The sequence below is a fragment of the Ranitomeya imitator genome, chromosome 4 (assembly GCF_032444005.1).
Source record: "Ranitomeya imitator isolate aRanImi1 chromosome 4, aRanImi1.pri, whole genome shotgun sequence".
NCBI lineage: Eukaryota > Metazoa > Chordata > Amphibia > Anura > Dendrobatidae > Ranitomeya > Ranitomeya imitator.
In genome coordinates, this window is record NC_091285.1 from 710,092,609 (window position 1) to 710,108,804 (window position 16,196).

The 16,196-nt window shown below is 45.0% G+C and overlaps 1 protein-coding gene across 1 annotated transcript; it reads left to right on the forward strand.

The window, feature by feature from the left end:
* Positions 1–4,691: 4,691 nt before the first annotated feature.
* Positions 4,692–5,621, forward strand: LOC138674866 (olfactory receptor 11L1-like). Its single transcript, XM_069762686.1, has one exon. The coding sequence runs from the start codon at positions 4,692–4,694 to the stop codon at positions 5,619–5,621; it is 930 nt and encodes a 309-aa protein (XP_069618787.1).
* Positions 5,622–16,196: the final 10,575 nt, after the last annotated feature.

A 16,196-nucleotide genomic window follows, 5' to 3' on the forward strand; every position in this document is an offset into this window, starting at 1 on the left:
CAGATGACTCAGAAAACCAGGACATGTGAACATGTTTTAGGAGGGACACATGAAAGGTGTCAGTGATTCCTAGGCGTGGAGGAAGAGCCACATGATAAACCACAGTATTGACCTGTTCCAGGACCTTGAAGGGACCTATGTAGTTAGGAGAAAACTTAGTGGAGCAAACATCACAGCCCGATGTTACTGGTGGAGAGCCACACTAAGTTGCCAGGGGTTAAAGTCAGCACGAGGCATGAATGTGCATCAGTAGAGACCCTCATTCTCTCCTTGGAGACCGGGATGGCATCCTAAGTGCGGTTCCAAATATCATGAGCCTCCACCGCCCAGTCTGCCACCCTAGAGTCAGTGGACGACAAAGGCATGGGTGAGGGAACACAAGGATGCTGGCCGTAATTAAGGAGGAATGGGGTCTGCCAAGTGGAATCGGCTACAGCGTTGTTCAGTGCAAACTCTGCCCATGGTAGCAAGGATGCCCAGTCGTCCTGCCTAGCAGAAACATAATGTCTTGCCCAGAGAAACAGACTTTAGCGAAAGAGTAGCCACAGTTCTCAGACTCTCTGAAGGGACAATAAGCCTAGGCTCCTCTACCTCCTCAGATTGCACTAATGAGCAGGAGAGAGCCTCAAAACAAGTGTTCTTCTCCCCAAAGAGTAAAGGCCCCTTCATATTAAGCAACGCTGCAGCGATACCGACAACGATCCGGATCGCTGCAGCGTCGCTGTGTGGTCGCTGGACAGCTGTCACACAGACAGCTCTCCAGCGACCAAGGATCCCGAGGTCCCCGGGTAACCAGGGTAAACATCGGGTAACTAAGCGCAGGGCCGCGCTTAGTAACCCGATGTTTACCCTGGTTACCAGCGTAAAAGTAAAAAAAACAAACGCTACATACTTACCTACCGCTGTCTGTCCCCGGCGCTCTGCTTCTCTGGTCTGGCTGTGAGCACAGCGGCCGGAAAGCAGAGCGGTGACGTCACCGCTCTGCTTTTCGGCTGACCGACACTCACAGCCAGTACAGGAGGAGGGCAGAGCACAGCGCCGGGGACAGACAGCGGTAGGTAAGTACGTACGGTTTGTTTTTTTCACTTTTACGCTGGTAACCAGGGTAAACATCGGGTTACTAAGCGCGGCCCTGCGCTTAGTTACCCGATGTTTACCCTGGTCGCTGGATCGGTGTCACACACGCCGATCCAGCGATGTCCACGGGAGATCCAGCGACGAAACAAAGTTCTGGACTTTGTTCAGCGACCAACGATCTCCCAGCAGGGGCCTGATCGTTGGTCGCTGTCACACAGAATGATATCCTTAACGATATCGTTGCTACGCACAAGATGCAACGATATCGTTAACGATATCGTCTAGTGTGAAGGTACCTTAAGTGAAGGGTAAAGTTGAAATGGGAGAAGAACAGGGACTATCTGGCCTGGCAAGAATTTAGCCACTGGACAGTGTGCAAACACACCAATTTCTTGTGGTCAGTGAAAACCTGGAAGGTGTAATGAGCCCCCTCCAGGAGATATCTCTACTTAGAAAAGGCCAACTTCATTGCTATCAACTTCCTATCACTGATGGAATAATTCCTCTCTGCCGGTGAGAAAGTCTTGGAGAAAAAGAAGCAAGGATGCTTCCGACCTTGAGCATCCTTCTGAAATAGGACAGCTCCAGCACTGACAGAAGAGTCATCCACCTCCAAGATAACCAAGATTAATAGCTTATCAACATCGGGGCGATGTTAAATGGGAGCGCTAGTGAAGTGTGTCTTTATGGACAGAAAGTTCTTGGATATCTCTTCTGACCATTATTTGGGGTTAGCTCCCTTCTTGGTGAGGGCATCCAAGGGAGCTACCAAAGTTGATAAGTGGGGAATGAGCTGGTGATAATAATTGATGAACCCCATATAGCACTGCTCCGCTTTAAGGGAATGGGGTTCCTGCCAGTTCATTACATAGTTTACATAGTTACATAGTTACATAGTTATTAAGGTTGAAGGAAGACTAAGTCCATCTAGTTCAACCCATAGCCTAACCTAACATGCCCTAACATGTTGATCCAGTGGAAGGCAAAAAAAACCCAAAGAGTAAGCTCCACATTGGGGAAAAAATTCCTTCCCGTCTCCACATATGGCAATCAGACTAGTTCCCTGGATCAACGCCCTATCAAGGAATCTAGTATATATACCCTGTAACATTATACTTTTCCAGAAAGGCATCCAGTCCCCTTTTAAATTTAAGTAATGAATCCACTTTGGCTGGATCCATGGCCAATCCCTGGACTGAGATGATATAGCCCAGGAAAGGCAAGGACTCCTGCTCAAACACACACTTATCCAACTTAGCATAGAGGGATCTTGGCATATGATCCTCTGAGGCTGAAGAAGAATGGGAGTGGCAAGATCTTGACGCCTAACAATATCAACGCCACAAAATTACAATGTGCGATATGGCGGGCTGTATCATGTTTGGCAACAGAAAAAATATATATTTTTAATGTGTATGAGGTCTGCAGAGAGATTCACATCACCGCCACAAAATTACAATGTGGGATACGGAAGGCTGTATAACGTTTTGCAATAGAAAAACAAATTTTTCATCTCATTGAGCACTGCAGACAGATTTATTTCACCACCACAAAATTACAACATGGGATATGGTGGGCTGTATCTCGTTTTGCAGCAGAAAAAGTTATTATTTTTTTTTATGTTCATGAGCTATGCAGAAAATGGAATTTTACTGCGACTAAATAAGGTGATATATAGCATGGTGAATCACAGTAGCAATTGCCAACATTTTTTTTCATGCACAACAGCTCAAATCACAGAACAATGTCACCACACCACTAAATAACAAGGGGGGATATGGCAGGCTGTTTCAGATTGAGCAATTTAAAAAATAAGACTTAAAATGCTGTACTCGTACATGGAGCACAATAACTCAGTAATGGCCCAAAAATAAAATCTGCTGGAAGGTCGATTTCCACAGCCACACATGACACTAACTAGCTAAACTATCTGACTAATAAACCACTGCCTAGCGAGCTAACTAAAATCTAGCTGCAAACGGTGCCAGTGTCAGGAGCAGCCTCTCTGCGCTGTTAATGTCAAAATGGGGCCAAAACAAGATATCTGCTCCTTATATAGAGAGGGACATGATTTCAACTGCCAATGACACAAGCCATGGTGTCAGGACATTGTGGTTGTTTCCTGCACCCTGATTATCTAGCCGAAATTTGCACATATAAGGAGGAAGACCTGGCTGCGGGTACCTGTACCAAGTCTGTTCCGGAACTGTTGAGGCTGCCTCCCTTGCTGCCTTGAGAAAAGATTTAGGAGCTGGACCAACCTCATGACCCGGGTAGGAGGGGCAACATAAAAGCAAAAGCGTGTGCAGCAGCCGGCAGTTTTGGGCAAACTAGAAGCAGCACGCAGATGGGTGAGCAGCGTGCTCCATCAGCCGAGGGGGAAATGACGCACTGTTCTTCGAAAATGTTTGGTGAATGTCTAAACATTTGACCAATTGAATCGAGCTGAACCTTAAAAGGTTTGCTCAGCTATACATCTGAGCACCGTGATACTGAAATGATAAGCATGTTCGCTCATCCCGACTCCCTATATGTTACCTCTTCTTCTGTGGACACAATAGCTTCTATTAGATCATTAAGTCAAATGGCATATACTGCTTCAATATGGTCCATATGACCGCCCCGATGAGTCAATAGCTAACTTCAGTTCTGTAAGCATAACTCACAGATATTCCAGAAGAGAGGCTCTAAGTGAGCGGATCAGGGTCCGCATGGTGTTATTTGTAAGAGGAATCTCAGAACCATCACCATCATCTGCATCCAGCATTGCCCCGGAGCCTCCATGTGAGGACGGCTAAAACGCTAGAGGTGGAGATGACGCTGCACTTCCAGATATTACTGGAGATAGCTTCCATGTAAAAAAGTCTGTAAGTATTGCTGGGGACTTATGCCTCTTACATCTCAGCATTGTATTCACTGGAGCAACACGCCAGAGGAGGAAACACTTCACGTATGTATAGCCAATATGCGCTGCTCCAGAGTCTATGAAGGCTGGAGCTCCGGCTTCAAGCAGCCAGCGCCATCAGTGTGAAAGCCATGCCCACCTACAATTGTCATTATTAATGTTTATATTAGAAGAAAAGTGGAAATTTAATAGAATGAGTTTTATACAAAAAGGTTGATGAATTAGTTATTATGGTGTCAACTAATTTTACTTACAAATGATAACTAAATACAATATAAAAGAGGAAAGGATTTTATTTAAGTACCATAAAGTTCCACAAAATATCTGGAAACATTTCCTATTTCTATTTAGTTTCATACATTTTTAAAAGCAATATTAAAATACCGGTGACTGTTCCCACCAGAGCCCATTAGTCAGGTCTCCACGGCTTTGTCTTGGCATTCTCATAAAATTTCCTCTATAAATGGGAAGAACAATAATAATCTGATGTCTGGTGTGTTCTCAGACAGGAAGAAAGGTTTTTGCTGTGCTACACAAAGAAGAATCGAGATCTTCATTCCTTCATCGCTCTCTTTATTATGTTGCATTTTACATTACAACATTATGGGACCTTCATTATTATGAATATGTTTTTTCTCATTTTAGAATCATTACATTATTTATTTGCTTTTTATTATTAACGTTTGTTTGAAAATTCATCTTCCACAATATGCAGTCCAGCAATTCCAACAGAGTGACTGATATTGTGCTCTTAGGATTCCAGAATTTACATAGTTTTAGGATTTCTTTCTTTCTTCTCCTCCTGATCATCTACTGTGTGACTATATGTGGAAACCTCCTGATCATTCTGGTGGTGTCCTCCAGCCGATCGCTCCACTCTCCCATGTACTTCTTCCTCACACAACTCTCCTTCTCCGATATTCTTCTCTCCACCACCATCGTACCCAACATGCTCCACATTGTGCTGTATGAGGGAAGTTCTGTGTCCTTTATGGGATGTTTGATACAATTTTATTTCTTTTCAACCTCAGAAACATTGGAAACTCTTCTCCTGACCATGATGTCCTATGACCGGTATCAGGCCATCTGTCACCCTCTACATTACACCTCAGTGATGACTCTCACATTTTGTGTAAAAGCCGTTCTCTCATGTTGGGTGATGATGATTGCTGTTATATTGGCTCTTTCCATAGCCATGAGTTATCTGTGGTTCTGTGGACCAAACGTCATTGACCATTTCTTCTGTGATTTAGATCCAATACTTGAACTTTCCTGCTCAGACACCTTCTTCATGAAAATAGAAGACATGATATTGGCGGTACCATTAGGTCTTTGCCCCTTTACTGTCATTATAATTTCTTATGCCTATATTATCATCACCATACTGAAGATCCCCTCTGAGACCGGACGAAAGAAGACCTTCTCCACCTGTAGCTCTCACCTGGTTGTGGTGTCCTTATATTACGGGTCACTTCTCAGTATCTATTTATTTCCAAATACAGAAAATATAAAGAAAATCTTCTCCATGTTCTACACGGTTATAACCCCGCTCCTCAATCCTATAATTTACAGCCTGAGTAATAGAGATATTAAGCAGGAATTTATAAAGCTCAAGAGAAAAATGTTGTCTGGTTGGTAAATGAAATGAAATATTGATTTTACTACATTTTCTATCGGTAACCTGGTGAGTTGCTGCTAGTTAATGAGGTGTGCTGCAGCTATCAGAGTAACTCTACGCTATCCCTGACCTCACATAGCAGCATTAGTACAGGTGACTCTACCTTGTCCTGACCAACTATTGGTAGAGGTTTATTTAGTAGTGCAAATGCTACCACATGTGAGCAGTGCAGGGATAGTGAGGAGCGTTATCGTATACTACTTGCTGCGGCGCACCTCACTAACTAGAAGCAGCACACCAGGTTACGGCACAGGGAGCAGACTGCAGATAGCTGATACTTGGGTGCAATATATCATTTCTGACTAGTGTTGAGCGATACCGTCCGATATTTGAAAGTATCGGTATCGGATTGTATCGGCCGATATCCGAAAAATATTTGGATATCGCCTATACCGATACCCGATACCAATTCAAGTCAATGGGACACAAATATCGGAATGTATCCTCGATGGATCCCAGGGTCTGAAGGAGAGGAAACTCTCCTTCAGGCCCTGGGATCCATATTTATGTGTAAAATAAAGAATAAAAATAAAAAATAGCGATATACTCACCCTCGGACGCGCCCTGGTTCTAACCGCTGCTACCGGCAGCCCCCGTTCCTAAGAATGAGCGGGTGAAGGACTTTCGATGACGTCGCGGCTTGTGATTGGTCGCGTGAGCGATCACATGAGCGGTCACGCGACCAATCACAAGACGCAACGTCATCGCAGGTCCTTTACCCGCTCATTCTTAGGAATGGGGGCTGCCGGTTAAGGTCCAGGGTCCGCCGGAGGGGTGAGTATACTCATATTTTTTTTTTTATTCTTTATTTTACACATGATTATTCATCCCGATCCCGATTACCGATATCGCAAAAATATCGGAACTCGGGATCGGAATTCCGATACCGCAAATATCGGCCGATACTTGCGTTATCGGAATGCTCAACACTATTTCTGACAGCTATTCACACTGTCACCTACATACAGCAGGGTGACTATGTCTTCTCATGACCTTTACTATAAATGAACTCATAGAAGATTTGCAAATGGCTCAGTCACAAAATTCTTTAATAATGCTGTTGCAGATTGGGCAGCAATGTTCTTTCAGTTAAAGAGGTTGTCCATTACCTCTGCACATAATAACTGAATAGTGGGTATAGATGTCTGACATTTGTGTGGTTGTACAACACTTTGAGGAATGCACAAAGCCGATGAGTGGCAATGATGTCATAATCAGGGCAATGATCCCGCTTCTAGGCCTTCCTAATCAGTCTCTTCTCACAATTAAAGCTGGAGCCTTGCACGCATCCCAGGTGGAGATGTAGGAAGACATGAAACAGGGAGATACCACCTAGCCCAGCCTCATCTCATCTGCTCAGGGCAGATTGGGTAACAATGAGGCAGTGGAGGCTAAGGAGGATGAGGAACAGGAACTGGTTGCCAGAGCAACAAAGCTAGTACCCACACAAGCTCTGTCCTGTCTCTCCTACATGGATGGGCATAAGAGAGCAATGATGAGGAAGAGATGTAGGAGGAGGAGATGGTGATTAGTCATGACAGTGGAGACAGAGAAGTGTTGGCTGTAGGGAGATTGGCACATATGACCAACTTTTTGCACTGCTGCCTTTCCTGTGACCTTCCTATTTAATTCACTTGGCCAAAAAAGAATACTGGTTGTTCACACTGCTAGACCCATGCTACAAGGAGAACCTTGTATCTGTCCTTCCTGATGAGGATGGGTCTACTAAAAAGGTGCTATAGCAGAACGCCATTGGGGAAAATATTTTGAAAAATTTACATCAGAAAAAGCTAGCCGCAGAAAGTAATCTTCCTTGCCCAAGGAAGAGAGGAGAGGGATACTCACCCCAGGTACAGCAGAAGCAAAGGTACACTGTCGCTGGGCCAATTTCATGGCATCTCCCCAGCATCTGGGACCTGATTACCAGGTATTTTTAGCAAGGCATGGTGCAGCAATAGCTGGCCGACAAAACCAGTAAACTACCTAATTTCTCTGCGCCCCTTGATTTCCATGGGGGAAGCATCTGGCAAAATTTATTCTTGTGCTGTGGCCTAACAGAGTGGAAACTCAGTAGTCAGCACTATTTCTAATCCTTTCAATACAGGCATCATGCTGCATGTAGTGCAGAAAGAAAGAGCTAATGTGTCGGGTGTTTCCATGAGGTCCAACTCCATGGTGTGTTGTTGGTGGTGTAACGCTCAAGCTTGCTTCCTCTGTCACTGCTCGCCAACCACAGACAACAGACAGGGGATCTTTATCCTCTTCATCTCTTGGCACATCCACCACCTCTTCCTACTCATCCTCCTCCATTTGTTCTTTGGCTCCTGCACCTTGAATAACAGTTTGTCTGGTACCATGAGCTATCCTCGATCACTGTAATCCACCCTCCTGTGGCACCCCTCTGTGCGATGAAAGTCTGGAACTTAGAGATATTTTTATCCTTTTCACATCCTCCTCTGGAATATCAATCTCATCAAATAGACTATTCAAAGTGTGCTCCGGCATGTAGATGACGTGAATAGTGATGCTGATGACGGCATCATCAGTGCCAACCATCTTAGCCGTTTCAAAACTGTGCAGAAGTGTGCAAAGGTCCATCATCTATGCCCACTATGCAAGCATAATTGCAGCACATTCGCACTTCATTGGCCCAGGCTGTGCAAAAGGACACACGGCACCAGGGCTCGTTGCTGCTGCCACAGTCACTGCAACATATGCAGTGTGGAATTTTACTGTGTTGGCACATAGCATTGCATCCCTTGGTGTTTAATCGTTTAGTTCACTAACTTCTGGTGTGTAGAATTTAATTCTACAACCCTGAGTGTTTAGTAATTTAGTTCTCTAACACCTGTTAATATTTTACTTGACTACTACTGTGGGACTGAGGGCTGAATGCTGTGTATGAGAATGGGTAGAGTTGTGTGAACACGACAAACTGCGAATGAGGTTCAGGCAAAGATGTTATGGTAGATTGAGAAAGATGTGATGTGCCAGGTTTCTGAGATCGACCAAAAACAGCAGGCATGTCCACTTCTATACAGCTGATGGGCTATCACTCACCTCGACTGTAGCGGGTAAACAGGTGGAGGTTTTGTCACCAAAGACCTGTGTGAGAACACTTGACGGAGGAGGAAGAAGCAGAAGATGCGATTGGTGAGGTGGCCAGTGGTCGGCGAGGCCCGCTAGGCCGCATTTGAGTACAGTAAGATTCCCAAACTGATGCATGTTGATAGCACATGTGACAGCTCATGGATGTAGTTGTCAAAGTATTGGAATTTTTGCTTCTACTGAGTATTTTGTACAAAGTTGGCAGATAACTTGAGTTGCGTCATTCTTTTTTTACCTCATAAAATACCCAGGCTAGACAAACCTTGCTGCTCATGCGCATTGCAGACTCATGACTGCTGCTGGCCACAGGCACAGTTGGGGCTGAGGACGCAGTGCTTGTCATGGTTGCATAACTCTGTGTCTATGTGGGAAGCCGCAACTTTAAAATCCTCATCTTCCTCCTCCTCCACTTCCTCATCTGAGCTACTCAACTGCATGCCTCTGGGTTCGCACTGAGTGGGATCTACAAGGATGAGAGGCCACTTGATGCAGCGCTTGACATCCTCTGGAGCACATGCTCTTTCTGATTCTCATCTGCAATGTGCAGATGAAGATGTCCCACATGTTCTTGCCTCGGGGTAAGCTTTTACTCTGATCTCTTCTTCAAAACACATATCCATGCCCCATGCAATTATAAAATTTCTGCTGTGGGTCAATTGATGCAACTTTTCCTGGTGTTTGCCCCTAATGTTTGAAAATATTTGGACTACAATTTGGATTTCTTTCATGTGTGCTGCCTGAAATTGGTAGGGCCATCAGACCAGGAGGCCTACAAAGGTCACTCATCCATGTGTTACTGATCAATGTTTAAGCTAGAAATGCTGGTCCAAGCCCTGTCCCGTGCATCCATGCTGCACAATCATTTTATTTGTACTCTGGGTCAATTGATGCCATTTTTCTTGGCATCTGCCCCTAATTTGAGCTGCTTTGGCAGCTTTTTTTGCCCCCCCCCGGAGGTGTTGTCTATGTGTTTGGCTTTACCTCCCATTAATTTCAATGGGGTTCAGATATGTTCGATGAATTGTCCAGCAAAAATTGGATCGTTCGCCATTACGAACTGAACTTTGAAAGTTTTGCTCATCTCTACACATGGTCTGTGTGAAAAACCTGACATGTGCACCACCATTGAATTCAATGGGTGTGCATATGCCAGCATTTGCGGTCCTTAGAAAATGGAGCACACACGGACATAAAAAATGGATGTGGGAAGGGAGCTTAATAATTGTCCTTTCATTAGATTCTCTCCCTTAGCTGTGGATCTCTGCAGTTCCTCCAGTGACCATGGATCTCTCGGCTGCTTCTCTAACTAATCCTCGCCTTGCTTGGGATGTCAGTTTAGGTCTTGGTAGAATTGTAGTTATACCATACTCCTCCCATGTTTGGATGATGGATTGAACATATGTTCAGAGCATGAGCTTTTCTTTTAAAATCTAACCCTGTTTTACTTTTCTCCAGAGCTTTATCCCTGACCCGTCTGGTGTGCTCTTTGGTCTTCATGATGCTGTTTGATCCCTAATCTTCTCAAACAAGCACCTTCCCTGTTAAACAAATCTCATCCCAGTTAAGCAGATGTGTTGCCTCGAATGCACCGAGGCACCCTTTCATCACCTGTTGATATTGACAGACATCTACTGGGCTCTCTTAAACACTACCTATGGGCTTTTTTTAATCTCTCCTCTCTCTGCACACGTATACATCTAATTTCCAAGTTGGCTTGCCCACAGAACACAACTTTCCTGCCAACACCCACCAAGACACTTCTCTCCTCTGCCTTCAGTAAACATTACACAACTTCAGCTTTTCACAGCCTAATGAATCTTTGTGCTGTTTAAAAAATACCTTTTACATATTTTTGCCTTTTAAATCATACATTTCTGGACACATTTGAGGGAATGTACAAAAAAATGTTTTTTGGTCTCCATTGCATTGTAAATGATGTTAAAACCCTGCTGTTGTCTTCGGTCTGGGGAGACCGATTTTGAACTTCGGTATTTTTTGGGGTGTTCAAGATGCGGTTCAGAAACTTGTGGTTGATTGACTTAAATGAGGATGGGTCAGTCGGCCACGCGTTTCAGAGCCGCATCTTGAATATTTTAAAGAATATTGAAGTTCAAGGTCGGTCGTTTTTGACCGAAGACAACAGCAGGGTTATATACTTATTTTGTATAATTATTTATTCAGGACTTCTCACCAGATACGATACGATAAAGAAAATATTAACAACATACAAAAAACTAAGTTTAGATTAAGTTAATTATATATTATTTATTTCAAGTGTTAAATAAATAAAATCCTGCAACTTCCTGTGTGAATAAATACATAAATCCATGTAAGAAGTTTTTGGTCAAATCCTGCTTTGAAATTATAATTCTAAGGAAAAATAAAAGATAAGATTAAGTATCAAATTCATACAGAAACAAAACAGTTAAAATATTGTATACATACAGTATATGCATTGGTTTTAATGTAAATCTAAATGTTATTACTGGAGTAATTATATCACTATACATATAAAAATACAGTTATACAACCTCTACTTATACAACAGGAACACATGGGCTACTTGCACAGTGAACAAGTCTGTATGATCATGTTCACACACCACCAAGAAACCTGAAGACACAAAAGAGAATAGTAAAACCAAAAACACTCAGTTTGAAAAAATGTTGCAGTAATCCGCAAGTGCTAGTAAAAGATGTAAAAAACAGGGTATTTGGTTGATACGTTTTTTGCAAAAAATGTATACTAAGCTGCTCTACCAATCTTCACGGTATACCCTTATCAGAGCAGTCCTAACTAATGTATGCAATCCCTATCTGATGTATTTAAAAACCTGATCATCTGTATATAACCTGTGTGAACAGGGTTCAGAGAGGAAAAATCCATGTGTGCATACAGGGTAGAACAGCTTTTGTGCAGATAGCCCTTGCGGATTACTGCAACATTTTTTCAAACTGAGTGTTTTTGGTTTTACTATTCTCTTTTGTGTCTTCTCTACTTATACAAGTATACTATATACAGAGAGTACAGAAAGCATTCAGACCTCTTTACATTTTTCAATCTTTGTTTCATTGCAGCCATTTTGTAAATTCAGAAAAGTTATTATTTTTTTTTCACATTAATGTACACTCTGTGTTAAGGCTGGCGGAATGCACAAAGATAATATAAAGGAAGATAAAAGGTGCGTTCGCAGCCCGGGGTCCACCGTGCAGAGATATTACCTGCTGCTCAGTAATGGCAGACAGCATATGGCGTTATAATGACACACAAGTTAACATCATCCGGTATGTATGGAGACGGACCCTGTTGCGTCAGCCGCTCTACTGCTGAACGAATCCTAGTGTTTGATCACAGAACTCTACCCCAAGGACACAGGGTTAGAGTCCCTCTAGACTCCTCTAGCATTTGGCGCTGCACCTGCGGTGCGAAGGAAAACTCTAATAATAAATTTAGCGCAGTAAGTGCGCGCAGCACCGCTCTGGCGGACACCACTAACTGCCCTAAATAGGGACCGGAAAGCGCACTAATTAAGCACGGTGCGGCACTGGCAAATTCTGCTAAGGACGCTGCAGAAAACATGCTCAGTGCTGGATGGCACTTAATTGGCGCTATTCAGCTCCAATCAACCACACTCAAACAACAATGCTAGGGAAGGGGTTCAGTTAGGAGATTTCACCAGAACATACATTCATCCATACACACCATGTTTGGAGGTTATACTAGCGCATAGCCGAGCGGCTATGCAAACCTTTCATAGTTGAAGCCTTCTGGGACCTTCCCAGTGGCCCAATTGGAGCCGCTTGAGGAACTGGGCATGTGACCCCCGACTTCCATTGAGAGGTCGTTCCATGGGCATGCTCATTAGGCAAAAAACAGGACTTAGTCCCAGGAACATCTGCTTGCCGCTGACTAATGCTGGTTAGAATAGCTGGACCAGGAATAGCAGCAGTAACCGGATGCACAGCATGAACTTGAGCAATATGCTGAGACCGACGTCTCTGCTGAGCAGGCTTCTCTGTGTTTGGGGAAGAATGGGAGACCACAGAAGACATGGTTTGAGAGTTCCCCTGTGCAGTGGCGGGAACTAGACACCTAACATTACCACCCCCTCCGAGGCCCCCCTCCTTGGGCCTTACTACGTTCAAAAGCTGCAATGAGCTGAGGAGCCCAAATGTGTTCAATAGGTTCCCAGGTCCTGTCCTCTGGTCCATGAACCTTCCAGTCAATCAGATAGTCCTTTTTGCCTCATACCACAGCCTCACTAAGTTGCCAGGAGAAAAGTTCGGAGCGGGAGGCCGATGTGCATCAGTGGAGATCCTCATTCTCTCCTTGGAGGCCCGCATGGCTGTTGTGAATTCTGTTGTCGAACTCCCTCCTGTGGTCGTGAATGGTACTTCGGCGAGTTCTGTCTATGGGCTCCCTCTGGTGGCTATGAGTGAAGCTGCTGCTTCTGAGGTTCCTTACACAAGTGACGTGGTTTATCCTTTGGTTGGCTTCTCTATTTAACTCCACTCAGATCGTTACTCCATGCCAGCTGTCAATGTTTTAGCATTGGTTTAGTTCGCTCCTGGATCTGCCTGGTGACCTGTCTTCTCCTGCAGAAGCTAAGTTCCTTATTGTTATTTTTGCTCATTGTTTCTTTGTCCAGCTGGTTATCCTGATTTTGTCTTGCTAGCTGGAAGCTCTGGGATGCAGAGTGGCACCCCCCGCTCCGTGAGTCGGTGCGGAGGACCCTTTTGCACACTCTATGTGGTCTTTTGTAGGTTTTTGTGCTGACCGCAAAGATTCCTTTCCTATCCTCTGTCTATTTAGTAAGTCTGGCCTCCCTTTGCTGAAACCTATTTCAATTCTGCGTTTGTGACTTTCATCTTTACTCACAGTCATTATATGTGGGGGGCTGCCTATTCCTTTTGGGAATTTCTCTGAGGCAAGGTAGGCTTTATTTTCTATCTCTAGGGCTAGCTAGCTCTGAGGCTGTGACGAGGTGCCTAGGGAGCGTCAGGAGCGCTCCACGGCTATTTTTAATGTGTGCGAAAGGATTAGGGCTTGCGGTCAGCAGAGTTCCCACATCCCAGAGCTCGTCCTGTATGAGTTTAACTATCAGGTCGGGTGCTCCTAACCACCAGGTCATAACACATGACATCCTGTGTGCGATCCCAAATGTCATATTCCTCCACCGCCCTATCTGTCACCCTAGAGTGGAAGACACAGGCATGGGCACAGGGACGCGCATTTGCTGCCCGTAGTTAAGGAGGAAAGGGGTCTGCCCAGTGGAATCGGCTACGGCATTGTTCAGCGCAAAATCCGCCCATGTTAGCAAGGATGCCCAGTCATCCTGCCTGGCTGAAATTAAATGCTGCAGGAATGTGACCAGGGTCAGGTTGCCCCTTTCAACCAACCCATTCATCTCAGGATGGTAAGCTGAATAGCTGAGTAGACGACTAAGCTCTCTTCAGAACTGAGACACAAACTAGGGAACCCGGTCACTGACAATTTTGTCAGGCATACCGTGTAGGCGAAAAACGTTCTTAATGAAGAATGTCTCCAAGGCCCATGCAGGAGGTACCTGGGAAAAGGCACCAGGTGCACCTTTTTGGAAACATGATCAATGACAACCCAGATAACGGTGCAGCTACGGGACTTGGGAAAGCCCACCACAAAGTCCATCCCCACAATTTCCCAGAACCTGTCCGTCACCAGCAGGGGGGAAAGTAGTCCAGCATGCCATTGTCGAGAAGACTTATGGTGCAGGAGACACATGCCCAAATATTGTGTCCGATGTCATGGGCCATATGCGGCCACCAGTACGTCCTCGCCAGGAGTTGAGATGTCCACTTGGTCTCAAAATGTCCACGCATCCTGGACAAGTGATCCCAAGAGAGAACCTCTGGTCACAAATTAGGTGGCACAAAGGTTTTGTCCGGGGGCACAGACTCTAGCAAGACCGGGGCCACAGTTCCCAGGCTCTCTGAAGGGACAATTAACCGAGGTTCCTCCTCCTCCTCCTCTGATGACACTACGAAGTGGGAGAGAGCATCTGCATGGATGTTCTTTTAACCAGAAAGTAAATGGAAGGTGAAGTGAAAATAGGTGAAGAACAGGAACCATCTAGCCTGGTGAGAGTTTAGCTGCTGGGCAGTTTGTAAATAAACAAACTTCTTGTGTACGGTGTACACACAGTTTGCACACATTATCATCGCTGTCCCCATTGGGGCTCACAATCTAAATTCCCTATCAGTATGTCTTTGGAGGTGTCTACACTCCAAAAAGGCCAACGTCATAGTTAACAACTCCCTGTCCCCAATGGAGCAGTTCCTCTCTGCCGGTGAGAAGGTCTTAGAGAAGAAGAAACAAGGATGCTTCCGACCTTGAGCATCCTTTTGGAAGAGGACTGCTCCAGCACAGACAAAAGAGGCATCCACCTCCATAATAAATGGTTTATCAACGTAAGTGCGGTGTGAATTGGGAGCTCTAGCGAAGCATGCCTTGATAGAGAGGAAGGCATTGGAGACCTCCTCCAAACACAATTTGGGATTAGCTGCCTTCCTAATGAGGGCAACCAAGGGAGCTACCAAAGATGAGAAGTGAGGTATGAACTGGCGGTAATAGTTAATGAACCCCATAAAGCGCTGCACTAATTTGAGAGAACGGGGTTTCTGCCAGTCCATCACAGCCTGTAGCTTGGCAGGATCCATGGCCAATCCCTGGGTAGAGATGATATAGGCTAGGAAAGGCAATGACTCCTGCTCAAACACACACTTCTCCAACTTGGCATAGAGGGAGTTTGCCCGTAGGAGGTTGCAGACTTTGCAAACATCTTTCCGGTGGGAGTCTATATCTGGATAGTAGATGAGAATATCATCCAGATAGACTACGACTGAGGTGATGATCATATCCCAAAATATATCATTCATAAGGTCTTGGAAAATGGCCGGGGCATTACAGAGCCCGATGGGCATCACCAGATACTCATAGTGGCCTTCCCTGGTGTTAAAGGCCATCTTCCATTTGTCCCCTCCACAGATGCAAATTAGGTTGTAAGCACCCCGCAGATTAAGCTTAGTAAAAAGCCACGCTCCCTGCAACCTGTCAAAGAGCTCAGATATCAGTGGCAGAAGATACTTGCTCTTAACGGTAATGGCGTTAAGACCCCTGTAATCTATGCATGGACGTAGTACTTCATTCTTCTTCTGCACGAAGAAGAAACCAGTCACCGCGGGCGACATTGACTTCTTAATGAATCCTCTTGCCAGATTCTCCTGGATGTACTGAGTCATGGCCTCCATCTCCGGGAGAGAGAGCGAATAGACTAGACCCCGGGGAGGCTCTGCACCAGGCAAGAGGTCAGTAGGACAGTCATAGGGGCGGTGAGGCGGAAGGGTCTCATAGGGCCAATAGAGCTTGGGGAGAGAGGAAAGATCTGTGGGT